General features: G+C 43.5%; 1 protein-coding gene across 3 annotated transcripts in view; it reads right to left on the bottom strand.

Moving 5' to 3' along the window:
* The window catches only part of iqsec1a (IQ motif and Sec7 domain ArfGEF 1a), an 88419-nt gene that overhangs the window by 50263 nt on the left and 11142 nt on the right, over positions 1-27014 (bottom strand). For 2 of the 3 annotated variants that reach the window (XM_071924580.2, XM_071924584.2), the window contains exons 2-3: positions 23446-23475; positions 16200-16307 (exon numbers count right to left, since the gene is read on the bottom strand). In XM_071924580.2, the coding sequence (XP_071780681.1) occupies positions 16200-16307; positions 23446-23475 (138 nt within the window). Of the gene's footprint in view, positions 1-183; positions 271-16199; positions 16308-23445; positions 23476-27014 lie in introns of all 3 variants that reach the window. The other variant, XM_071924587.1, reaches the window with a different exon arrangement.

The following is a 27014-nucleotide window of genomic DNA, read 5'->3' as shown; positions in this document are numbered from 1 at the left end:
ATGCACATTTCAAGTCCCATACATATCTTTCATGATCTGGAATTATAGCAATGGGATTGTGATTAGAGCGCTATTGTACCTTTCCGTGCACTAGCCAGGTTAGCAGCTGTGACAGAAAAGCTCTATTTTCTGTCAGTGAGTCTAGCTGTGCGCAGGTGAATGGGTAGACCAGGCACCTCTTACCTGCACTCTGACAGAGGAGCAGGCACTGCTAGCTGGGTACTGAACAACGGGGCTGGGCAGCAATACTGGTGCAAAGTATCTACAGACCTATGACACAAGGAGAAACACACAGTCAAAACCCCTCAGACAACTCAGGGGCTGTGGATTCAGCTAATGTCTACAGTACCATTACAGTGCAATGATTTGTAACAAAATATAGAACGGTTAAAACTGCTGATTCTGCACCAAATGTCAGTATTTTGTTTTTCTGGTATGTGGACATATTTCTCCCTGGTGTGTAGTTCGGCTGTACATTCCTCTGCACCAGTAAGCTGTATGACAACCAATTACCAAAATGCCCTGTCAAATGGTCTAACAAATCACAGACAGACCAGAGTTGATCATTTTTTTGAAATACATGAGGTGCACTTGCTTTCGCTTGCCTTGCATGCAGAGTGTGCACTTTCAAGGCAACAAATGACATACAACTTTGTTCCACTGTACTGAAACACACCTATCACACATATCAAGTATTATTAGTATTCAACCCAAGGCTACCTCTGTATTCCACTTCAGGGCAAAGTAGTAAAGTGTAGGATCCTCTATTGCCGATGAACCACTTGGCTAAGCCTCGGACAGCCTGCTCCTCGCCTTCCAGTGTTATGGGTGCTGCATTAGAATTCCAGAGGGACTGTGGCCTGCCAGCAATGATGAAATGACATTTACAACAGAACAGACTCATCCTGCTCCAGCTCCTCATTAAAAGTGTATTGGCCAGACGCTCCAAGCCTCGGTCTTCTTGAGAGGCAGTCAAGCCAACACATTAGTGTCAATCTGCTGTGCATGTCCTGCGTCCCTAAACAACAACAGTGTGCATTTCACAAAGATCGATTCGCGCCGCACTTCCTCTTCCGCCCTGAACTCTGACCCTCGGCCTGGTCATGTGACTGTCTATCTGGTCAAAGTGGTTCTGCTGCTTGGACTAAGGCTGCAAGGAAACAGGGAAGGCAGGGGAATGTTATCAAATGTGTGGGGCATGGGCAAACCGTGACAACCACAGACAGATGGAGATGCTCCACTGCTTATTATGCAACAACAGCGGGAAAAGCGGATTCGGTGCTAATATATTTATGGCTTTTACACGAAAGGAACTTGAGAATCTGAGGAATGCATTTGATACATTTAATCTATGTAGCACACATGGACACAGAGGTAGGGCCTTTAGACCAGTGAGTGGCAGGAGCAGATTGCCTGTGAAGGACTCAGCAGAGGCCTGTGAAGGTCTCAGCATAATCATTAAGCTGACTGATCCCCCTATATGGTATTAGATCATGACATGACAGGCTAATGTTATGCATCGGCTGGTAAGCACATGTCTGGAAAATGTAAGTGTTCACGTATATGGTTTCACACCCTCTGATTCAAAGGGACCACGGGATCAACCTTGGTGCACACTACACACTAAAACAAAAAGCAAAATAAAGTTAAATTCATCTCTATGGAGGAATAAGCCTCTGAACAGCAGAGTGCTTATTCAGCTAAATAGGTGATGTGAACTAAGCATAGATAGTGCACACAGAATCTGCTTTTGATCCATTGTATGGTCTCCTCATGTGATAAGGACACCTTTGTCATGTAATCTCTGCACAGTCTGCATACGATCGCAAATTTTGGTGCACACACTGACACCAAAACAAAAATAGAAACCGAAACACAATCCCAAGACAGTAAAAAAACAACAACAAATAATTTATATTGATCTAACTTTGGTCTGCTTTTATCCCAAAAGAAATGACACATGGTTTTCTAAAAAGGCACTGAAGTAGAGATGCAAGCATTCCAAACAGAAACTGTAGGACTCAAACAACGCCATCCCAAAAATAACAGCCCAGAACCAGCCGCATTTTCCACACACACATACACACACACACACACACACACACACACACACTTTACAAATACCACACACATGCATTATACTAATCACACACGCACACACTCACACAACACAGTGGGGAGGAACTCATGTGCCCAATGGGAGCTGTCACATCATCCAGAAATGACTCATTTTCCCCAGCCATCACAGGCTCTAAAAACACAACTCACATGACTCTGCTGTGATATCAGTCATAACGGGAGGCTCTCGAATACAAAACAATATTCTATATTTCATCAATTTGTCACAAAGCACGTGGTATTAATTCTGCCTGGTGAAATTTGAGCATAAACACATTCACACAAACAAATGCCTCTTCCACCCAGCCAGCCTCCCACAGGAGAGAGAGGTTGTTTACTAAGAGCAGGGGCAGAGTCAGAGAACATGAGAGGACAGAGCAAGGTCTGGGTGCCATAGGTGACTCAGCAAACCCACTGGAGAGGCAGAGACTGCGTTATCAACCTACACCCACCCGATTTCCATCTCCATCAATGAGAGCTACACCAGTGCCGCCCAGGCGGGCGAGCCCATCTGCCAGCCCAGCAGCATTCACGCCGAACCCGCTACTCACATGTCGTAGAGCCGGTAACCCATGGCGGAGCCCGGTCTATTGGAGTGGGACCCGGGGTCTCGTGTTCGCCGGGGGTCCGTGCTGCTCACCACGGCGCGCCACACGCTTGGTTTGTCCATCCTGTATGCTGGTCAATGGGACTCGACGGTGGGACGGCGTGCGCACACGGGCTCACTCACATTCACTCTCCCTCTCCCTCCCGGTCACAAACACAGGCAGCCAGAGAGAGCAGTGCGCGTGATGTAACAAGGAGCGCCCAAGCAGGCAGGCGGGGGTGTGTGTCGTAGAGCCCAGGAGCTGGAGGGGCTGCCTGTTTACCACTGATGAGACGCCTCTGTTTAAAGCCTGCTGAGTGATGGGTGGTTCTGTGTCGCTGCCAGAGCCACAGGAGGCTGGCCGCTCCGCCGACTAAAGCAGAGGACACAACCTGCAGGAGGGCAGCTGGGAGATTTTACTCTTTCTCATAAACACAGAGAAGAATCAGTATACGCCTCTCTCCACCCTCTTATCTGCTCTCAATAGTACAGTCCTCAGCAAGGCCACATGATTGGCTCCTTGGTCTCCATAGAAACAGGAGGATGTGTCAGAGGTAGGGCTCATTATCATGCCATTTCTCTCTCTCTCTCTCTTTCTCTCCTCTCTCTTCCTTTCTCTCTTTCTCTCCCTCTCCATCCCCATTTCTCTCCTTCTCGCGTACACCCCACACCCCACCCCTCCATCTTTCTCTCTTGTGGAATCAATGCCTTTCTCTGTAGTGCCTTTCAAAACGGATGAGGCTTTCCAGTCTAATGAGGGACTGTGCAAGTAGCTCATCAGGTAAAGGCTCTTAATAAGGAGGATGGAGAGTGGACAGACGCTGCGTGGCTCTGGTTAACCATGTCTGGAGAAAAACCCACACAGAAATAGGAGAGGGCGAGATAACGGAAGCAAATTAAAACTCCATAATGAGTGGGAAGACAGGTACTTTGGTAAAATGAGTGTCGGGAAAGGAGTCTTTTACAAAATGGACAAGTCTTGTTCTACACAACAGTTTACACACTGCGAGGGTGTTAAATAAAAACTATGTGGCTTGCACAGCCATTGCATCATGTAGGACTGATGTAGAAACCATATAAGAAGTGTGAAATATTAAACAGAAATAAAGCAACATCAATAAAGATTCCACCTTGATTCTGGGGGAAAGGAAGTGTTCATCTGCAGGTGGCAAATCACGGCGAATCAGAGACATCAAAGTGAACACAAAGTGTAAACGGTGTGCACTGCAGCTCGTCATCTCAGCTTGTCCTGCCGGCAGATTCCACTGGAGAGCTGAAGAGCCTCTATAAGGAAATGGATGTTACTGTTGTTGACATCCATCACCTGGTAACGGCATCCCAGGCAGGAAGGTAGGCAGGCAAGTGTCTATGGAGATCGGCTCTCATCAGGCCTGTATACATCCAGAGCTGAGGGAGCCCATCAGAGGCTGTGAGCAGCACAACCTGGACTGCCTCCACCCCCCCACCCCCCTCCCACCAGACAGAAACCCTGGGCTGACGGCTCACAATCTCCAGGGGAGGATGCGTTTCATCCTGGGCAGACTCTATGGCACAAAGCACTGTCAACATAGTGAAAGTTAAAGCCAAGGTGACTAGGACTGTGAGACTTTTGTCTTGTGTGTAATGAACTGGTGCAGTGGTGGACTGTATTACGTGCGTCATCTGATTGCAATCGTGTGCTGTTCCCTCAAGCTCTGACATGTGCGTGTCTTTGTGCGCGCACTCGTATGTGTTTATGCCGATGTGTGTGTGCTGGCGCCTGTGTGTGCTTGTATAGTGGAAACCCTGTAGCATAATTTTAAACTCATCGATCCTGCATAGGACTTTAATATCATCCACCTAGAGCACAGAGACAGGTGGGAAACTCAGCTGATCAGCTCCATCATCATCTGGTTCTTTCTGTGTTCCAGTGAAGACCAAGCACACTTACTACCAAAGCTGCAGTTGAACAACTAGGTTGATAACTTGGTAAATGCTTAGAGTAGACCAGTATTTGTATGCTCCTTCTAAGCAGCACTGTTCTCCCCAGCAGTGTGGGAGTGGGGAGTGGGGAGTGGGGAGTGGGGAGTGGGGAGTGGGGAGTGGGGGGGGGGGGGGGCTCTGAGTGGGGCCAGGGTGAGATCCATTTCGTTCCCCACTGAGAGTGTTTCAGCAAGCCCACGGCAGAGTGTTAGTAGTCAGGGCACACGCAAAGACTGAGGAGCAGAGCGGTGAGCAAGACGCTCTGTCAAATTGACATATATCCTCACATTCACGGCTTCGGCAATACGGTTTCCAACACACAAACGCAGGCCTTGATACCTTGCATGCATCTGCGCCCACAGACACACACACACACACACACACACACACACACGCACGCATATAGAACAAAGAGAAGAACACACAAAAACAAGAGCACTAAAATATAATGAACTTTTAAGATGTAATTTGGTTTTGTGCCATGCACACATCAGTGCATGTTGTTGTGGCCTTTCACATGTCCAACTGCACACCCTGGCCTTCTTGTGCCAACCTCCCAACACTCTCCTCTGTCACCATATGGCCCCTCTTAATCCAGCTGGCCCTGCTGTATGATGCTGGTCATTAGCCCATAGGAGCAGGATTCTGTGCAGGGTAGTGTGCAGAAGGCTTGCCAGCCCAGCCACACACACACACACACACGCACACACACACACACACACACACACACACACAAAACACAGAAACACGCACGCACAAAGAAACACACAGGAACACACACTCTAGAAGCACTGTTGGCTTTAACTGTCACAGGAAGTGCATACTGATGAGCTCCAGCCTAATTACCTCATGCCTGCCCCCTTGAAGGAGAAGCCAACTGCAGAGCTTTCTTAGTGAGCACACAATCTCCAAGTGTCAGGAAATCAGTCTGATAGTGGAGCTGGAGAGGCAGCAGAATGCCAATAGTCGCTGGGGGGCTGCTGGGGGGAGGAGGGGAGCTATCTTCATTTGTGTCTTAAACAGCTGAAAAACATCAGAAGGGCTGAGCTGGAGCTGGTTGAGAAGCATTCAAGCTGTTTTGCTAAAGGCTAATATCCCAGTTTATGTGCTAGAAATTTGTGATCTCAAAGAAGGTAAAAAAAAATGAAACGAGATCAAGAGACAGAGTCAAGACTTGCTCAACCTGAATTGAAAATGACAATTCCAATTATAATTCTACATAGACTTCAAAATTTCATGACACGGCCTGTTTCTAGCTGAATCGTCTGTCAGTCTCGGGTGAGTTGTCCCTGGCTGATATGAAGTTAGATACCAGGGAAACACAACAGCTGCAGGCCACAAAACAGACCAGAGCTTCTCAAAACTGATGCAGCACTTTATTCCCTTCAACGCTCTCTCTATTTCTCGTCTTCCTTGGGTGGCTAGATTCCTTAGATCTTACAAAGGGTTTGGCGATAGACTTATATTCCAACTGCATTGTTTTGTGTCCCTCTGTACAATATGTGGGAAGTACTGATGGATCTGTCTGTGCCTGTCTACCAGCAGGAAGCATTATGTTGTCCTCAGCTGAGCTGCACTGTGGGGGTCCTGTCTCCCCTCACAGGATTTGGGGCCCACTTAAAACATGACACAGAGAGAGAGAGAGAGAGAGAGAGAGAGAGAGAGAGAGAGAGAGAGAGAGAGAGAGAGAGAGAGAGGAAACAGAGAGAACCAACATTCGCCACAGCACTAAGAGTTAAGAACCACAAGATGGCAGTGCATCACCTCTTCAACATTAATGATGGCACTCTGAAACGATCAATACCATTATTAAGAGTGGGAAAACATTTCCCTCAGGAGGGTTAAGGTTAGGCCACATGTGACAGTCCTATTGAGGTAAAGCACATGTGGAATGCTTAATTTGCCAAATACAGATAACAATAGTCAGACAAACACATGCAGATTCAACAATTTAGCTTTTAGGCTAACAAAAAAAATGAAGATGGAATTGTTACATTGACACTAGCCTGCACTAAATTCCAGGAAAAGAGCTAAACGATTGTTTATAAGACAATGCTAATAACTCAACTAGGCAGCTAAAATTCTCAAAGGTGCAAATGAATAGGTGCTCAATATGTGCTTTGTCAATACAACATAAAGGGTAAAATCAACAAGGCTAACAATTGACCTGCGTCACCTACGGTCAGTCACTTCAGCGTTGTTAAGACACATCATGTCCTGTATTCAACAACCTGCTCTGGCTAAAAATAAATAAATACGCCTATTGTTCCACAAAAACATTTTTCTAACCACTCCAATTAGTGTCAACAGCAGGAAAAATGAAAGTCCCCTGGGATAGTGACCTCTCCACTCTATTCAGGAAGTGGGAGGTGCAGGTTTGATTTTTTTTCCTGCTGTTTTTGCTCATAACAACACAGCCAAGCTTCTCTGTACTGTACTCTCTGGCAGAGGGCATAGTGCTGAGTAAAGGCTCCTTCTGCCATTGACTTGGCTTCCAGCCTAAGGGCATCAGAGACAGAAGAGAGGCAGGCTTCTCATGCCGGGCCAGACAAAGAACTGTCTCTCTGCCCCTAACTGTGAAGTACAGTCAAAGCTATTCCACGACCCCGCAGGCCGCTGCTGCTGCTGCTGCTGGAGAAGTTGAAGTTGGTTATACTGATATTCGGTTCTTGACATCGAATAGACAGGTAGAAGAATTAGGAATTCCCAGTACATCGCAGTGAAACTCAAGCATAAGGCCAATAGGGCAATTAAATATTCCATCAATATGCATAATCACATATACATGGACATGGTTTGAAAAGCTACAAGTCCAGGTACTGACGCCTCTTCATGTCTCACTTGTGTTTATTATGGTTTATAATGAAAAAGAAGATCTTCCACACATGCAATCTAATCCCTCCGTTATAAGCTGCACTTTCTGCCGCTCACTCGCTAGGGCATTCACCCCCCAGACAAATACATCATACACTCAGCAGCAGCATCTCGCTAATATCTCATCACACATACACAGACAAATCCCACTTCTCGAGCAGTAAAGCCTTCAAAGCAGCTGTGAACAAGCTATCATGCTCTCCAGTCTTATTTCCTGGGGAGAAGTGTGCTACTCGATGCTCCTCACCTCATCCCTCCCTCCGCTCCATCTGAGCTGCGATACTGAGCTATGGAATTGCAAATGCCTGCTATCAGACCGGGAGATATATCTGAAGCGCTCGGAGGCCCTTTTTGCCTGACATTACTGTGGCATCGAACTGATGAAACGATAAGCTGTGTGTGAGTCGCACAATATCACTAATCTCCCACTATATCAAATTCACCAGGAAACGTAGGGATTGGTAATACAGTGGGGGAAAAAAAGGGATGACCTGTTACAATATGTTTTCATAGGGCTTGTGGTGCATGGGGTGTGCGAGTATCACCTGAAGCCTTTCGAAGATCAGATTGATGTCACACATGATCTTGTCTTAGAATATAACACCTGCGCACTGTCACCAGACATCTGGGTATCTTTTCATTATTGCTGAAGGGATGCATCTACTATTTTGCGCTTGGCTCGCCTTGCTTAAAAAAGGTAAAGTCCTGTCTTTCTGAAGAAAAGCACTAAAAATAAAGTTCTTTTTTCCTATGATCAAGCTGCTTTTTCATGCATACAGATGGCAGATTTCAAAAGCTTTTCTTATTCCATCTGCTGAAAAAAAAAGAAAAGAAAGTCATATTTCAGGAGTGGACATGCGTGTGCCATGTCTTTAGCGGGGCTGCTATCCATGACCACATCATAGATAATGTCATGGCCAATAACTGCGAGGGCTTGCTAGCTGATACTCGGCTGTGATTTAGGGTCTTAAGGTTGCAGCTGCTAGACCCGCTAGGAAGTGTGCTCAGTGTAATGTTTATGGTGTGTCAGGGACCATCTTGCTTATTATGACAAATTACCCAGTCAAGGTAATCTCATGCTTCTACACTGACTCACACTTCTTGCCTCTCAGTTACACTGTGAAAAAGGTCAACACAGCCACATACTGAAAAGAAAATTATCTAAAATAAACAAATAGCTGGGTAAGGTCTTCACAAGTGGCTGCACTGGCAGACCTTGAACAATGTCACATCAAAACTTAAAGTAGCTCTTCAACGTAGATACGATACACTGAGTATATTTATTTTTACTTTACACAGCCAATGTTTATTCACGTTGATGCTCACCTCTCAATGACTCTTAACCCTGAAGCAGAGTGACAGAGGGCCAAAGCACCACTCAGTCCTATGTCTTCTTGTGTGTTTCGCATTTTTAGCCATGTTGAGCAAAACACTTTGAATTATTGTACAGATACAAACGTTGCTCACTGATAAAATAGTGATTGGCAAAAAGAAAAAGAAGATTAATAGTTGTTCCAGTATCTGTAAAGATGCATTTTGCAGTTGCTGGAATTTAACTGAATATCAGATGAGCAGCATTACAGTTTTATACAGGAGCTATTTACAGGGGAGGCAGTCTTTAAATAGCACTGAGAATCAAAATATATGAAACATAGCCAGTACCCTCACAGCTGAATGTTGGCCAACCGGTATTCTGTTGTGTTGTGATCCATCAAAACTGTTTACGTGTGGTGAGTCTGCCTGAATGCAAAACAATGAAAGCACACACGGCGCAGCCACACATGCAAACACACATTCACATTCTCCCCATTTCTCTCCTGGCCAAAAGGGATAAACAGCAGAACAGACTGAAGTGAAAGGGACATGGCACAAAAAGCCTCACATTCTCCCCCGTTACTTTCCTATAGAGAGAGAGTTAATGCAACTTATCATAAGCCACATGGTCCTATTCATTCCAGATTCAGAACTGTGTGTTCCAGTGATCCTGCTTCATAGCGCAGCATGGAACCTGTAATTAACTCATACAGAATGTGATGACGAAACAGAAGCCCGAAACATCAAAGAGCGCCAAGAGCTTTCCCAAGAGTTCAAACACATTATGGAAGTGGGCCCTCTGTTTCACAGGCCTATTAAATCATTGTGCTGTTGTGATTTCCCATCTGGTGAAATCAAAACTTTACAATACTGACAGTAGTAAATAAAAAAGGGCCAATAAAGAGAAAATGCATACAACTGGCTGGATTTTATGTGATTGAAAGGCACTTTCATTACTGCTTTTTTAAACCAACAATAACTCTTCCACACAACAATTGCTCCTTCGTTCACCAAAGACTGTTCACTACCACATGCAATAAATGTTTACTGTGTTTTCAAGCCCTTTCCAAATGACCTTAGATATTATCGGGGCCTGAGAGAGGCGAAGCGCTGCAGTGAATTACACACAACAACAGACAAGCAAACCAGCGTGGTACTTGATCCTACATGTGGTGACATTTTTCCATTTCTTCAGGATGCATCTGTATGAGAAATGGTACATACTACATTTTTTGTCACACATCCACCATATGCAGCCCCGCGGCTAGACCACAGTCTCATATGCTGCCTTCCTGCCTCCATCAGCAAATAACACACTGGCCGGTTGCAGTGGGCAGGCTGGGGGTCTGCGATGGTGGGAAGGAAGGCCATTCCCAGGAATCAATAGGCTCCGCAGTGTTATTACTACAGGGCCTGGAGATAATCACTGATTCTGAAATAGCCATTCACCATAATGAAGATCATAAAGACTCTGAATTATTAATACGTGAAATGGAGCTCCTGATTCAGACCTGTTCCTGTACTCAGATGCCAAATCAGGACCCAGAACAGAATTACAGGGGGGAGTGCAACGTAACCAGCTTTACGGCCGTTTTACAATACCATGGGAGCATTAAGAGAGGGATGTAAAAGTCTGCAGAGAGATTTACACTTCACCACGACCCTCCAGCCTTACCCTCAACTCTGTCCAGCCCCAACCTTATATCTACTAATCAACTCGGATGCATTTCCTTAATCGGAGAGAGAGAGGGGGAGAGAGAGAGGGGGAGAGAGAGAGAGAAAGAGGGAGAGAGAGAGAGAGAGAGAGAGAGTTGCAGATGGTTTGTGATTGAGTGGGGGGGGGGGGGGGGGGGTTGCAAACGGGAGAAAGGAAGGAGAAAGTAAGGAAATGTCTGGAGAAAGAGAATCAAAAGGGAGGTGTGAGGTGAGAAAAAGGAGAGGGAGAGAATTTGGGGTATTTAAGAGCATTCATTCAGTCTTGAGCCGGGCTTGATGTGTGCAGAGAGGTCTTAACTCTGGACAGGACTGAACTAGAAGGCAGCTGCAGGCAATAAATACAGCAGCTAGCGCACAGGCAATATACTCTGCCCCACAATTCCAATCAGTTAAAACATGCTTTCTCTCCACATGCTTAATAGTACCGATAGAGGAAGCTGTTTTTCTCTATTGATGAGGTCATCTATATTCCTACGTCAGACTAGTACACATAGTAATAGGGTGCTTATGTACCATTTCCTTTCAAGTTTGACTGCAGCCGGATGCCTTCAGATAAATTCAGATTCCTTCCCCCAGTAAATCGTATGGAGCAATTATCCCGTCCCACAATAAGCTGCAATCTTGCGTCCCCATTGGCCCGGCTGGCTGCTCCACTTTCACTTTCCCAACCAGACATAAACACACTTCCTGCTTTCACCTCTCGCCGCTGCAGAGCACGCTCCAGTCATGTGAAGGGGAATACACGCGGTAGAGCAGTAGTAACAGTTGAAACGAAACAGAGACAGCAAGTAAAGAGTAGAGTCATGACTGTCACAAACTGGAAATATTCCTCACAATAGGGAAACGTCCTTTTGTGGGCTCTTTAACCGCAGTATGGGCAGAGGATTAAAGCGGATTGGCAGCAGATATAGGTGGGAGAAATCATGGCAGGCACTGCAGATGCGAGGGACACTTAATGGTGACAGATGAAAGAGGAAAAAAGCAGAGTGGAACATAAAAGGTGGACAAGAGTGCTCAAGAGAGAGAAGTGCGGGGATAAGTGTGGGCACAGACAGGGAACGGAATAAAACAGAAGCAGTAGAGAGTGGGAGAGAGCGTGAGGGGATTGACTTGACTTGCGATGTTGAGGTCAGCACAGCAACTCTGACCATCCATCAAACATTGAAGACTGTCTCCTCCCATTGCCATTTCGTTGAGTCAAGACCTTCTTTTAATTCAAGGACCACAGAGTGCAATCGAAGACTTAATGAGCTTTTGTGCCGGGAGTAAATCTTATGTACAAGCAGCCACTCACACAGCCAGTGACTCTGAATGTGTCGTTGATGAGATCTGAGCCTAAATAAGTGTGAGCTTCAGTTTGCCTGGAGAAAATAACAGTTGTAGTATTCCTGCCATTACATTAGACGGTCTACAATGATTTTGTCAAAGTGGAGGCAATTTTTAACCATAATAGCAATTAATCCAATCCATTAGGTCTTTTTCTGTGATTATTGCAACCCAGAATGCTTGATTTTGTTGTGGTGCAAACTTGGAAGGCAATTATTTTTCCTGTTGTTTTCCTCCTGCTGTGGTTACTGCATTTGCATTAAAGGTATGCAAAGTGCCAAAATTTAAGCGTCAAAGGGACAATGTTGCGATGGCTTGATTAATGAGAAGTGTTTTTGTTATATTCTTTGCAATACTGCAAGAAAGTCTGCTAAAAACACTTGTCACTAATCAAGTCATTGCAATGTTGTCCCTTTGACATTTTGACAAATGTTGCCACTTTGCATACCTTTAATGCTAATAAACACTCAACAGGACAAATTGCCTTCCAAGTTTGCACCACAATAAAATCAAGCATTTTTTGTAATCACAGAAAAAAACCTTCATGTTCCATCGTGTTCCTTAACGATTTAAGTTGTTTTCTCCAGTAAATGTGCAGGCAATCGTTAAAGTATGCAAATCAGTCCAATAATAATAAAAAAAGACATTTCTCTGCCATTGGTAGTATTATGCACAACACCTGTGCCAGATTAGGGGTTATGACATGTAACATGAAAACCATGATCTATATGCTAAGGTGCCATGTGATAAGATCTTTGGTGGAAAAATCAGACACACATCCTCAAATAAAGAGATTTTGAACACAAATGCTTTATTAGACCTGTTCTCAGGTTTCTTTGTGGATCCAAAGAATGATAATTTAATATGAGTGTCATAGTTTGATACCATGCTCTAGGTGTCTAGTATGTGTCCTTAATGGCAACTTTTGTCTATACAGGTATCTTTCCCTTGTGTGTTCATATACATACAGTATATATAGATGCATACAGTATATATACTTATATTGGCTATTGCTCCCTGATTGTATATCTTTTTTCTACCTGGTATCTTATGTATTATGCCAACTACACTTCTATATTGGTATGTCAGGTAGCACAGGTCACATAACTCCCCACTAAATCCCAGTTCTTTTCTTACTCTAATATTCTCTTACCTTGAGAAATACCTTCCTTTCCAACTCTCTCCTTAGCTTTTTTTTTTTTTTCTCTTTTTTCACTTTTTTTCCTAGGACTTCTCTCTTACACGATCATTCTAGGCCAGGTCACAGTAATATTGTCGGGGCGCTGTGGTTCTGACCATTACACTGATTATTAATGGTTGCCTGTAATGGTGATGGCCAAAGAATTGAAGCTCATTCTACTTTTGCAGTTACTGAAACTGACCCACTGCATAGATTTGTTTACCTGCTCTGATGAAGGTTAGCCTGGACTGAAAGCTCGGCCACTAAATGAAAAGTGCATTTGTTAGTGTGCAGAAATCTCTTCTTCTATACCTGACTGAGTTTACCTCTAGCACCTTGGCTAGGAAAATTGCTGTGTGGGGGGTGGATCTTCTAGATTACAGGAAGCAAACCTTGCAATCGCAAATCCTGGAGGGACAAACTATCTATTGTGCTCCAAATATTTTGATGAGCAGGCTACTACACTGAAGTCTTTGTGGTAGTGTAGTGAACACCATTAATTTAGGAAAGGGTACATGAGCGTGCTGTTGTACCTCCAAGGTAATTTAGGCTGCTTCTGTTGTTAATCTTAGCAGCCATAGTTGCAGGATCATCATAACCAGTGGACCAACAAATATACACATACACATACAGCCATGGAAATAAAGCTATAGCATCTAAGCTATTACTTGTGTGGCACTAAAGCTGGGCAAATGCCATTTCTGCTTACATGTGATGGCTCTGTAATGTCATTGTGAGATGGAGAGAGAGAAAGAGAGCTACAGAGAGAGGGGCAGAGAGCAAGAAAGCAAGTTATAGAGTAATATGAGAGGAGGGCAAACAAGGAAACAGAGATAAAGGAAAAAAATACAGTAAAAGTAACAATTCAAGTCAATCCCTGGGGTATGTTTCTGCTATTACAGTCTAGCAGCTGTTCTGCTTGCCTTGACTGTGATTGGCTGTCCCGGGAGATTGCTTCAGCTCTGGTTACAAGCACCTTGAGAGAGCCAGTCTTCGTGAACAACGCTGCTTCACCATTGACTGCTTTACCTATCACTGTGACTCCAAGGCCAAAGTTGCCCCATTAATTCCAAATACCCGCTTTACCTCATCTTCCAAAGTCTGCAGTAATTACTGAAACTTTTAAACAATGACGGCATCCAGGGGATACTTGCCTGAAAATAGCAAAAATAATTTAAGGCTTAAAATGATATGGCTGCAATAACTAAATGTAAGCCACATTGGTTTCCTGGTGAATAATACTAAAACTACAACTGCTACCTGTAATTATAATATATGTATATTGTGTTCTCTCCAAACCTCAAAACATGGCGAGGAAAGGTAAGTTCCCATATACTGCAAGCGTGTTCACACTTGGTCTGTAATATTTTCTAATATGCTTACTCAAAATGTTGCTGATAAATCAAGTGGAATGATTCAGCATACTGCAGAAGATGACACAGCAGCTCACAAATGGCATATTAATGATCCCCTTCCTCACTCCCCCTTTAATGCCACAGAAAGAGACACAGGCAGGGAGATCAATCACTCACTGGTCTCACTGGTCTCACACAGGCCTGTCATGTCAGAGAATTATTACCCAGAGTGTTTCACATCTCTTTTCTTATACCATGTAAAAAAAAAAAAAACACAGGGCGTCCTGGTGGCGCACCATGTAACCGCGACATCCTGGATTCAAATCTGGCCCGGGACCTTTGTCATCCCCATGTCATGTCACCCCCCTCCCTTCCTGTCTCTCTCCACTTTCAACTGCCTACTAAAGGCAAAAAAGCCCAAAAACAATATCTTAAAAAAACAAAAAACAGCTGTGGCCAAATCCTTCAGACTAAATGTTTGCTTTCTGTTTGAGTGATACACTAGATCAGGAACCAATATGCAACACCAGGAGCCAACTGTCACTGCCAGTTGCCACAGAGCAGTATTATTAACCGTATCCTACAAATCAGCAGCAAAACTTCCATTCATTTGCCAAAGCAAAGGGAAAGATCAGCAGAAATTAACACTCATAATTTGATAATCACTTGAGGGCTAAATTAATAGTGCAGCCATCTAAAGCAAATCAGCGATGTCAAAATGATCACTCACTTGACGGGGGCATGTTCACGTGTAGCGTTATCATTGGGTAATTAGGGGCTGATTATTATTATAGTGTGCCTGTGAGACGAGTGAGCGTAAACAAAAACAAACAATGCTGCCGAGCCGGAGAGGAAAACAATCAACCTCCGATCAGACACATCATCTTGTTTGCTGTCATGATCCATTTAACCTATTAGCTCTCAGCTGTGCTTGAGAATTAGTCACTGCATAACGATCACATGGAGACAAGTAGAGAACACAAATAAGTGAGGTATTAATCAACAAGTAATAACATTCCTCCTTTCTGTAACGTTACCCAAGTCTAAAACACCCAAAGATGTCCTTACTCATCAGAAACTTCTAAACACAGCTCTTTAAAAATAGAAAATGTTCCCAATATGCATTGGGATTTATTTTTGGGCTGCAGATGAGCCGACTGTGGGCTACAGAGTAGGAGCTCGTTGCTACTTGATGATGAAACACACAGCACTAGGAGGCGTCTTTGAAACTCATCAGCCTTTTGAAGCCCCCTACACTAAGTCTGTCCCACTGGTGTGGACTGCGCACTCTCATCTCGCCCATCTCTCCTCGTTTGCCGAGAGTCTCTCCCCGGCTTCAAACTCAGCACAGGCTAATGGGTGAGTGGCAGTGAAGGATTATACACACAAGCGTCATATTTCATTAGTGCCGAGCCTAATGAGCTCCTCGTACAGTACGTTTGGTCTGTGGAGTGTGTTGTGAGCGTCAGGAAAGCAGCATTGCAGAACTGAAAGTGCTGTGTCATAAAAAAACCTGATGATTGGCGAACAGCTGCAGAGACTCAAACCTTGGGACAGAGCGAAGTTTGCAATTGTCAAGCTGTCATGCCCGATATATCTACCTCAGACAAGGTTAATTGCCAGGCCGTAGATGTGAGCAGTGATGTCTTTTAGACGTTAACAAGGCAAGAGCAAGACAGGAAACATATTGTTCTGCCACGATACTGTAAATCCTGTGGCCACTAAGCATTCAGCCCATCATCACATAAACAATAACATCTTACTGTACCCAAAAGAAGCTGACTTCCACTTGCGGCAGGGGAAGACTCTTCTGCAGCCGGCGGACACCAGGCTTCCAGGGTTCTCTGTGACTTCGATAGGTAGAGAGGCATGTCTCCTATAGAGAAGGACAAACCACATTTCAACACAACACACTTCCCACACTGTTGACAAGGAAGGGCAGATATAATGCTTAATGTGTGCTTTGGGGGAAAGCAGCAAAGGAACCTTTCAATGCGAGTACTCTGCATTAAAATCATCCATCCTTTCCTATTGGGGGTTTGTGACTTTCATGACTTTACAATTGTGCACTTCATTTTTCACAGCAGAGGCCTACTATACAGTATGGCACTGCATTATACTTCTGTCATACCATCTGAAGCCCTATTTTAATGGCTAATCTTTTCGGGATGAAACTCATTGCTTTCATTTTTCAATATGCTGAGAATACTGTAGCCAGCCAGATATGAAATTTTAACCTAGACATTTTCTAACCATCTCATTTATGACAGCACAGTCTTTAAAGGGACAAGTGTATCAAAGAGATCATCTACAAGTTCATGATTTCTACATTAGGCTATAATAATGCATAACAAATGTGATTTAACACTGTCCTCATCACTTTGTAGAGTGCATGTAGAGTGCAGCAAAGCTGTCATCATTCATCTAGTTCACTGTAACAGTTCAACATTATAATCTAAAGTTTCATCACAACAATGAACTAGTATTGCTGCTTTATGGAAAGCATTGCATTCATCTTGATCTTTTCTCGTTTTTATGAGTCCTGTGATCCCTTTCTCATGAAAAAGGAGAAAAAATTTCATAATGAAAAAAGATGCCATAGAGAAAAGATTTTGCTATTATGAGAAAATCTGGTGAGATTATTTTTTCAAGATGAATGCAACAAGCTTCCATGAAGTAGCAATGTTTTAGCACTCTACAAGCTCCACCAAAAAAATTTAAAAGATTTTGTGCATGTTCCCAAAATTTTACTGGAGTACCCCGTTTAGCTCCTAGAGAGGCATCTCTCGGTAAGTACTGTATCTCTCAGCATGGCATTTTGTAAAAACAGCTTATGAAATGTGAACATGCTATAATCCAGCCCCAAACCAGGACAAGGAGAAAAACTAGAAACTCAAAAGGCAAGAATAAGGTTGTTGAATATGGAGACATGGAGCAGGTTCCTTTGTGGTGTCTGTGTGGTTGCATAGTTTGTGTGTTGTGTACTGCAGTTAAAGCAGTTTTGTCTTCCACTGATCCTCTCCTTCACTGTTGCAGGATACCATTTCCACAGAGACATGTCTCTTTCATCCATTGTCTGGGAAGGTTTTCTGTGAGCCACCTTTGGCCTGGGTGGCTCAGACAGACAGGACCCATTTCTCCAGCTGTCAACTTTGTTGTCCGACACCAACAATCTTTCCATCTCTCAGGGTCTGAGGTCTTCTTCAAAAACTGAAATCTGCCTCAGAACTTGTCCCCTATAACTGTATTTATAGTGTCAATTTTATATCACAATACTCTGCATGTATGTTGAAGGAATTATTTCTAATTGGATTAACATTTGGCCAGTAGCCAATGCTGGCAAGATTCAATTAAAACCATATTCCAAATAGCAATCAATACGACTAGATTTCACCCTCCATTCCACAGCCATGCGTTCGGAAAGGGAATTTGAAGCACACAAAATTAAAAGATCCCTCATTCTTTACCACAGTTTGTTCCCTGCTTGAAAACACCTTCATATAAAGTCCTTGTGCATGGAAAATCACAGTCCTGCACCGAAAGCCTGACTAATATCAATGGCTAATTGTATCACGGCTGGTGCCATTTGCTGCTGTTTCGGCATAATGAATTATTAATTTCAAAAATGCTAATGTCCCTGCTCTGGCTGAGTTGGGAGCTGTGAACCTTGAATTAGTCTAAATTCTCCTCCTGTCTTCCATTAGATACTCTGGTAGTGATGCAGAGTCGAACAGGGAGAGACTGTTTCGGACCTGGCAGTGCAGTGAGTGATACATGCAGACCCACAGTTCAGAAAAATGCCCCTTCTTTTCCACCACAGAGAGCCATAAGAATGTTCTATGACTTTAAAACCATGTCATCTATTCTCACTGCTTTCTTTCAGCATCCCATACAGTACACAAGAAGCTATGTTGTTAAATTCCTGGGGAGGGGAGCGCTGTTATCAGCACAATGCCCGATGAGGAATTGAAATCCGGTTTGGTCACGTGGCCAGTCGAAAGGGAACACTCAAGGACAAAGACAGCAGGCTCGCCGTCCTAGCCATCAAAGCTGAGCATCTCTCTCCATAGCAATGGGAGCTGGCGCGGGAGACGAGAGGAGGCGATAGGCTTGCGCGGTCCCAGCGGAGAGCGCCGGGTGAGGGTGAGAGACGGCGCTAGATTGGTCCTGAAACACCGCACTGCAAGCTCTCCTCCCTGCAGACAGGCATGATGAGTCCAGCCGCCCTGACACGCACTGTCACTGCAGCGGGGGGACGAGCGAGCTCTTTTTAGGTTACATTTCAAGTGAATTAAGTACAGTTCAGTCTCCACATAGTAACCTTGCCATAGAAATATCCTGCCTGCAGATAAAATGCAGCTCCACAGCCAGACCTGCATCACTATTCCACCCTAACTAATGGCTCAATTTGCTAGAGAGCAGTCTCCTGCAAAAATACAACTACTGCTTCCACATCAAATTGTATGTTAATTCCTTTTGCATCTTATTGTGTTTTGTAAATGATGCCACAGTGCTTTTGCACTGAATAGAACAACAAGTTGGCCCGAATTTGTGTTTGAATTGATTGCTTTCCTTAGTGGCGTTTGTTTTTAGACACGCTTTGAGAGAGGGTTTGACCTCCACAACAACATCCCCAGCCAAGCTTTGTTCTTTCTTATCGCTATAGTAATGGGGAGGTTTTATAATCCCTGTCTCTCTGTTTCCCCAACTCCCTGTTGAGAATTAGAGGGAAATAAAAGCCACAGATCCTGCCAAGCCTCTCCAGAATACCTCCAGCCAGCCACTGCTGCAGCTCTGTGACTGACAACCCACTCTGGCCTTGCCTTTTCCTCTCACCGTCAGACCAAACGTGGTCAATAAAGAAGACAGGACGTGCACAGCTCACATGGATATAACATCCCAAACAATATGAAATTTCAATTAGCCCCTCCGTTCCCAGGCGATCCACACAAAACAACTCCCATCCATCACAATATACAAGCTCACTGGGCACAAGTAAACAGATATAAATAACAGGAGCACAAATGGACTTTCGAAAAAACTATTCAGTTATTTCTCATACACTCAGACAAGAGCATCCTTCATCACCCCGCACTTGCTATCGGTGTGATAGCGTGTCTGACTATTCCTCAGCTCTAGCCTTTTGTGTGGCGCTCGTCTGCGCTTATGAATGACTGCTGTACAAAAGTGCACCAGGGAGTGGGAGAACATCTTATCAGACATTCACCGAAGAACAATCCAATAAAAACAGGTCATTGAGGCTGCTCATTGCTTGCCTGCCTCTCTCACCCAGGTTCTAATCACATCTGAATGAAGCCATCTATTCTGATTACAGAACAGCCGACCAATTAAAACACCACCATGTTGTTATTCCTCTCTCATTAGCCATGGAGTGTGTTTGAGAATAATCCCCCTTGCACCAACCAGGCCAATTTCTCCACACACACACACACACACACACACACCACACACACACTGCTACCACACCACAGCAAAGCAATCCTTAGGGAGCGAGGCTTATTTATTTATAGCGTCCTGTGCCAAGTTCAGTGGCTTTTCCATTATTAATGATACTGAGACCTACCAAACCATGTTACACACAAAATTTGAAACAGCCAGGCTCAGTGATGTCATGGCGTGGCATATTAACAGGGGGAGACATGTACGTGACTGTGAGCCTGCAGTGTGTTGTCAGTGGAGCGCTGTGTTGGCAGTTGTAGCGATTTCAAACCGCTTTGAGCTCTGATACAACAGAGAACTTTGCACCAAGTTAAACCTTGTGACTGATGCACAGTTCTGGTTACAGCAATTTGAAGTTGGTTGGTGATTCGCTTTAAAGGGATGTCACTGAATATTTGCACAGATGCTTATACTATAGCCATATGTCTGTCTGGGGAGAGCATTAGAGGCGGTGGTACAGTGTAAGTGAAGTGGTAAGCTAACTGCTCTCTGTGGTCTATGGGGAGGAGTGTAGTCGAGCTCTAGTGATATAGAGCTAACCAGTGTTAGAGTAGAAACTAAATTAGTTATAAATTCATGTAGATAGAGGACAAGTTACACTAACGTCTGGTCACTGGCGTAATATTTTTTGGATGCCGATGAACTTATTTTCTACAGTGTGCAGCAGAGAAGAGTTTTGTTTAATGAAAATTGGCTTCCCCCCCCCCCCCCCCAACATGCATTTTTCAACAGACCGCTGCAGAGCCCTTAAGGTTACACATTGCGCTGAATATTTGGTAGAATTGTGATACATAGCGTGTAATGTGGTAAAGTGATACATCACTTTGCTGGAACATTATTTTTAGTGTACCTCTTAGAGCTGGGCAGTATACTACAAAATTTACAATATACCAAAAATGTACTAGATCGAGCAAGCAAGGCAGGTTATTTTGCGTAACGTGTGGAATTTATTAAGTTTGCCCAGTGGGGAAAGGGCACTCTCTCACCTTGTATTGAGTGATGCTCACTCGCCCAGTGTTCGCATCACAATGTGTGTTCGCATCACAATGTGTGTTTGCAAATGTGGTGACATAAAGGTGCACAAAGGTAAAAAATATAAACTAAAAATTTTATTCAATTGTTTCATTTATCATTATCAAAGCAAATGTGGCAATTTATCGTGATATGGATTTCAGGTCATATTGACCAGCCCTAATACCTGTGGTCAGAACCATTTTCTTGAGATAATTTTGAAAACCTAGTCTATTGTACTCTTAACTAAGGTTGTAAAGGGAGGTAATTTTCGGAAACTTTCCTTGGTAATATTCCATTTGGGGAATTTAAGGGAATTTTGAAATAGATGCAAAAAAAAACACCCAACCTTGTATATTAAATCAAATGTGCTTCTTTACGACCGTCCAAACTCCCTCACTTGAAACCGGGGCGGTGTGTCAAACAAATGTTGAGCAGCCTGACATTTCTCTCCCCAGTTGCATCTTGTACTGAGGCGGACGAGGCACTCTTGTCTGATGTCTTGAGGCTTTTCACTGATTTGCAGGATAACATCAGTGCCGCACTGCCATCATCTCTACTCCTCAAAGCAGAGGAGAAGGCAGTTATTGATTTCATTCAGAAATGTCATGGCTTTTGCATCCAACCAATCCACGCAGCTGCCTCCATGATAGCCCCAAAGTGTGCTGGGAAGACACACAGCCCGTCTAGTGAAGAGAGAACCAACAGCCTTGACACGCCACCTTCATACTGATAAGGGGAAGGTTCTAGGACGTTTGGCCAAATTCACAACCAAGGATGGCATGTGGAAGGCCGCTGCCAGATGAGATGCTTCCATTTAAAAACGAGATTCTATTAGCTTTTCTTATTAAATAAAAAATAAACTGCTTTAAAACAGCATCATGTTTGTGGAGATTCTCCTTTAAAATTTGTGTCCTGTGCACTGTTTTATCCAGTGGTCTCATAGTGAAATGTGAGTATACAGACAATGAATTAGAGGAAAAATATTTATAAATATCCAAAATAATATCAACAGTATAAATTCCCATGGTTTCCTTTCCTAAATTTACCTCAAAATTCCCAAAGTTGCCTCAAAATGTCCCAAAATTGCCAAAGTTGTCTCAAAATGTCCCAAAATTCCCAAAGTTGTCTCAAAATGTCCCAAAATTCCCAAAGTTGACATAACTTTATAACTCTACTCTTAACATATTTCATTCTGTGTCATGGTGCTTTTCAAGGAATATTTTCCCTGTTTGGAACTATCAGTATTGAGCGCTGGGGGTTAAAACTGAATGCTAGTGGTGACAGTGAAACAGATCGTTGGAGGCTTACAAGGGAAAATGTACCAAGGTGAAATATCACTTCATGACTTATTGTTTTGGCCACTGCATTGTTTATTATTTCAGAGAATGCCTATGTTGTCCATAAGAGATTTGAACTGAGGCAGAGTTTTAGAATGAAAAACACACTTCTAGTCTATAACGCTTCCAATAAAGTCCATCACAGCATTTTAATGTTTGGAGTGAGACTGATATTTGGCCCCTTAAAACACTAAAACAGAATATATTAAACCTGAATAGGATCAATTTCTTCAGCTTATTTTGTAGGCTACATAAAATTCAATTTGATATAACCCATTTCCTATTCCCATTGATTTATTTTTCTTTAGTACACTGACGTGCGTGGGGATGGTACCGAGTGGGCAGACAGACTTCACATACACGTCACACACACACACACACACACACACACACACGTCACACACACACACGCACAATTACTGTGATGGTACAAAGACAAAGACTGGCACACATCTCCAGGCTCCGGCCCTCTCCTTACCCCTTAACTTTGTAATGGGACATTTAGAGCAGAAGAAAATAGGCCTGGGGAGAACATAGAGCACCCAAGGAAAGAACAGAGATGGCCTGAAAACACTTTACTAAAACACAGGACAGGCTCCTCTACACTCCGTTCAACTCCTTGTCTAGACACTGTAGGGACCTTAATACACACTGCCACCGAGGAAGAGGAAGAGGATGTGAATCTCTGCTCAAAATGGAGCACCCATACAGAGAGAAACTAGAGTAACCAGTAAGAAAAACACACTCTCTACACTCTCCATGCCAGTCACATTTCATGCCTATGTTCATATCAATGACGGATCCACATTAGTTTTAAATCATCCAACGTCGTAAGTCTGTCAACAGAGACATCCCCACAAATCTCCAGCCGCAAACGTCCACATAGTGAACAAGCTAACAACAGCGTGTGACCTTGGGTTGCACCCAACACACAAACTCAGAATTCCTCCCCACTGTAATGGCTACAAGCACCGATAACAGGCAGAGGACAATCACTCATGTCGACAAGCACAGTGATCACAGGTTTAGTCAGCTTCATACACTCAAACCAAAGAGACTCAGACAACACCAAGATTAGGGTTTTTCTCTCCAAAAGACACAGGATTTAGAGGTGGTTTGTAAAGTAGATTCACAGAATTCATGTGGATGCACATTTCTACATTACATTATGAATGAGCACATTCGTAAGACAGTTGGACGTACCTGACCATTCTGGAAGAGTCACATTCAGACCTGGAAGACAAAAAAGAAACTGGTTCAGTGATTTTGTTGAGCATGTGGAACAAGGATGCTGCAGGATGTCAGTAATGTAGGCCAATAGAAGCAGATCTAAAGACATGTAATATAACCTCATAAAATGCCTCACTGATCACTTCCCTTTGATTCAGCAACTGCAGTAAAGCAGCCATGTTTAGCTGCATTGCACAGGCAGATGCTACACTATGGAGCACATTCATTTTGTGTCCAAAGACATGACTTCATGTTTTGAATACTTACTATAACTTAAGATGCAACAAGCACACAGATTAATGCACATTTAAAAATGATACATTCATATTCCATTGGGGGTGGACATTTTTTTTCCATTGCCAATGCAGAAGAGATGAGGGGTTTTTACAAATATCTTCTCCTTGCAGATACAACTAGAAACTTTTTTTTTTTTTTACTCACAGCTAATAACAAAAGAAGCACAACATTGGGCAGCAACCACCGCTGCTGAAATACAACTCTCCATTTTTTGAGATACTCAAGAAAAACCATGGCAAAGTGAGTCAGGCGAGCTGCACCATGTCAACCACAAAGACAAGACACAACAAAAGACATTACATGAACCATATGTGTGGAAAGACAGTACTGTATCCAGTGATTTAATAGTACTGAAATATTTCAAGGAAGGGGCTGAGTGATGACTTTTTGGATGTCTTGGAGACATAGTGGCTACATCCAAACTTTTGAACTACTTTGTTTATGCAAGAGTTCAGGCATCCAGTAAAACACATAACTCACACATCCAGCCATCAGTCTAATGGATCTCTGGCCCCTTGCATATTATTATTATGCATTTGCCATCATACACACTGGGCTCTCCTCGCTCTGCCATGTGATTTCACAGGATTTCACTAAAGCTCTTTAATATAGACTGCAATAAATGACATTCCAGCAGCAAAGAAGTACATTTTGCACTATTCTCTGAACCGTGGCACTAAAGGCCAATAAAGCTACTGCATGGCTACAGCAGGCTAAATTTATGAGCCCTCTTATCGCCTGTTTTCACCCTTCATATGGAGGGAACAATGAGGCATTCATGGTGAAAAGACAGCAGTGAAAGAGAATGTAACTTTGATGCTTAATTATACTATTGATGTAGCTGCAAAAGTTTTCCTTATGAAGAGTGCGCTGTTGAGCTTTGGTTGAGTTGGTTTGAAGAGATAATGATCATCTCCACTGTGTAAGGCTGCGGCCGATTCTCTGTTGGCTGAGCTATCTTTTCTTCTCTCTCATCAGTCTTGATTACTTTACTCATTTGTTTTCTTCTGTGTTGGCTACCTCACTCTCTTCTCTCCCAATCTAGATTTTTTCTATCAGCTAAACAGCTGCTCTGCCACCAAATCTCTGTTATATCAGCAAAAAAAAAGCACAAACACAAACACAACGTAAACCATTTCATAAAGCACAGAAAAAATTCTGCAGCAGTGTGGTGATATCATTAGACCAAACCCCCCCCCCCCCCCCCCCATTGTGATTGTGGAATTAGGTTGAGTTGACAAGTAGTGCTGGGTCAATATAATGCACTGGTAGGGTGAGATTCATTGACACACATACTGCAGCCCAGATCCAATGGCAATTACTAAAGCTATCGATTGCTGTATATATAATGCCTCACTGAAAGAAAGATCTGACCAAACCATATTCCACAAATCTTTTGTTGGATGATAACATGTCGATCTCCAAGCTGCTACCCTCCACCTCTTGCAGACCCAACAGCCTGCTGCAGACCAAAGCTCCCAGCTTGACAGGGACAAGGCAGCAGTGGTCAGAACCCTGGACAGCTCCTCTCTCCTAAGGAAAGGCCATTTATGAAAATAATACTCTATAAATCTCAACCAGGCCCAGGCTATTTCCAGAACATTCTGCAAGACTGTCACACTGTACAGAAGACAGATGGACAGTCTGCTACAGCTTAGCATGGCGTGGGACATCATCAGTCATTGGTATTCAAGTGGAATTTTATCACTTTATGTGCTCCATCTCTGAGCCACTGTCTTGTTAAGGGTGCAGGTGACAACAGATCCAAATTATTCCTCACACAAGCCAATTTACAATATTGGAAATAATATTCCTATTGTAATTTTATTGCCATTTTCTCCTTGTCATGAAATTTATGGTACCTGTAACGCTGCCTGTATGAGATCGTTTCTGAAATTGAATCAATATAATGCAAATTAAACCAATATTAAGTTGTCATTTTACAAAGCAGTTGCAACTATTTGATTTGAGACAGACGCAACAGCATCTGTATGACGGCAAACACAGGTATAGTAGCAACAAAATGAAATAGCTCTATCAGAATGTATTATTATATAAGTGAGGTACTTTGATGAAATATTAAGCAAGGTTGCTGGCAGTCTGGACAACGCTCATTACTGGACATGAGATGAATGGATCCCAGGTCCACAGTCTGATCCAAGCAGAATCCATCATCTTTACAATGAATGTAGTATATGTACAGTAAATGGAAGGGGGGGATGCAATTTACGCTCTCTTTCTTCTGCATTGCCCGGACATAACAGCTGCAGAGGTTCATTCAGGTGCATTCCACAAGCGCCTTTAATAATGCATGAAATGCCAGATCCCATTGGAAGTATCATTCCACAGGAAGACCTCTACAGGCTCTGTGATAGGTGGCTCCCACAGCGGCCCAGAGGAGCCAAATCTCCAGTGGCAGAAGGAAGACTTCAATCTCGCTGCTTCCTGGAACCTAACCTTAGATTGCTATCTCCACTGTCATGTCAGCTTCTTCAAACCTCCTTCTCCTTTCCTTGGTGCGTGTGTGTGTGTGTGTGTGTGTGTGTGTGTGTGTGTGTGTGTGCACATGCATACTCTTTACAGTTGTGTACTTTTCCCACTGTGGATCAGAGACAAGGAGTCCGTTGCAGTAAGGACAGCTTGTTTCCTGTCGAGAGGGAGGAAACGGACAGAGGGCACACCCTGCAACAGGGCAAAAAGTGCTGACTCAGAGTTTATCAATCTGCCTTTCTGCAAGAGTAAGTGCAACTGGACACGACTGCAGAAGTGCACCAGTCTGCTTGTTTGATGACGGCTCCCCGCTCTGCTTCATTTAAACTAGAGCATCATGTACTGTGCGATGATTCAAACCTCACCGTGTTGCTGTCCATGCATCCATGTGTCTGCAACCTATTTTCAGTCTGATGATTTCTGTTTCATTTTTGTGCTTTCAAATGTCACGCGCTGTATCATAAAGCCTCGGAGACTTTTCCCCAAAGCTATTTTATTTTCCTTGCCTCTTTCAGGGAGGACCTGTTCTAAGGTAATTACACACTCATTATTTGTTTTTCCACTGTAAAATATTTAGTAGGGTTAAGCCTTGAAGACCAAAAAATGGCTTCTAGCACTTCATTACATTATATCCCTCATTATAGCAATGAGAAGAAAAGCAGAGAACTGAGGTAATAAAGGAAGTGTGTGTGTGGCTATTTCCTTTCTGGCTGAATGCGGAAGAAAACCATGGGTAATTACAGTTTGTCCAAGGT

The sequence above is a fragment of the Centroberyx gerrardi genome, chromosome 14 (assembly GCF_048128805.1).
Source record: "Centroberyx gerrardi isolate f3 chromosome 14, fCenGer3.hap1.cur.20231027, whole genome shotgun sequence".
NCBI classification, from domain to species: Eukaryota; Metazoa; Chordata; class Actinopteri; order Beryciformes; family Berycidae; genus Centroberyx; species Centroberyx gerrardi.
Note: the sequence above shows the minus strand (reverse complement) of the source record. Positions and strands in the feature narration are given on the sequence as shown.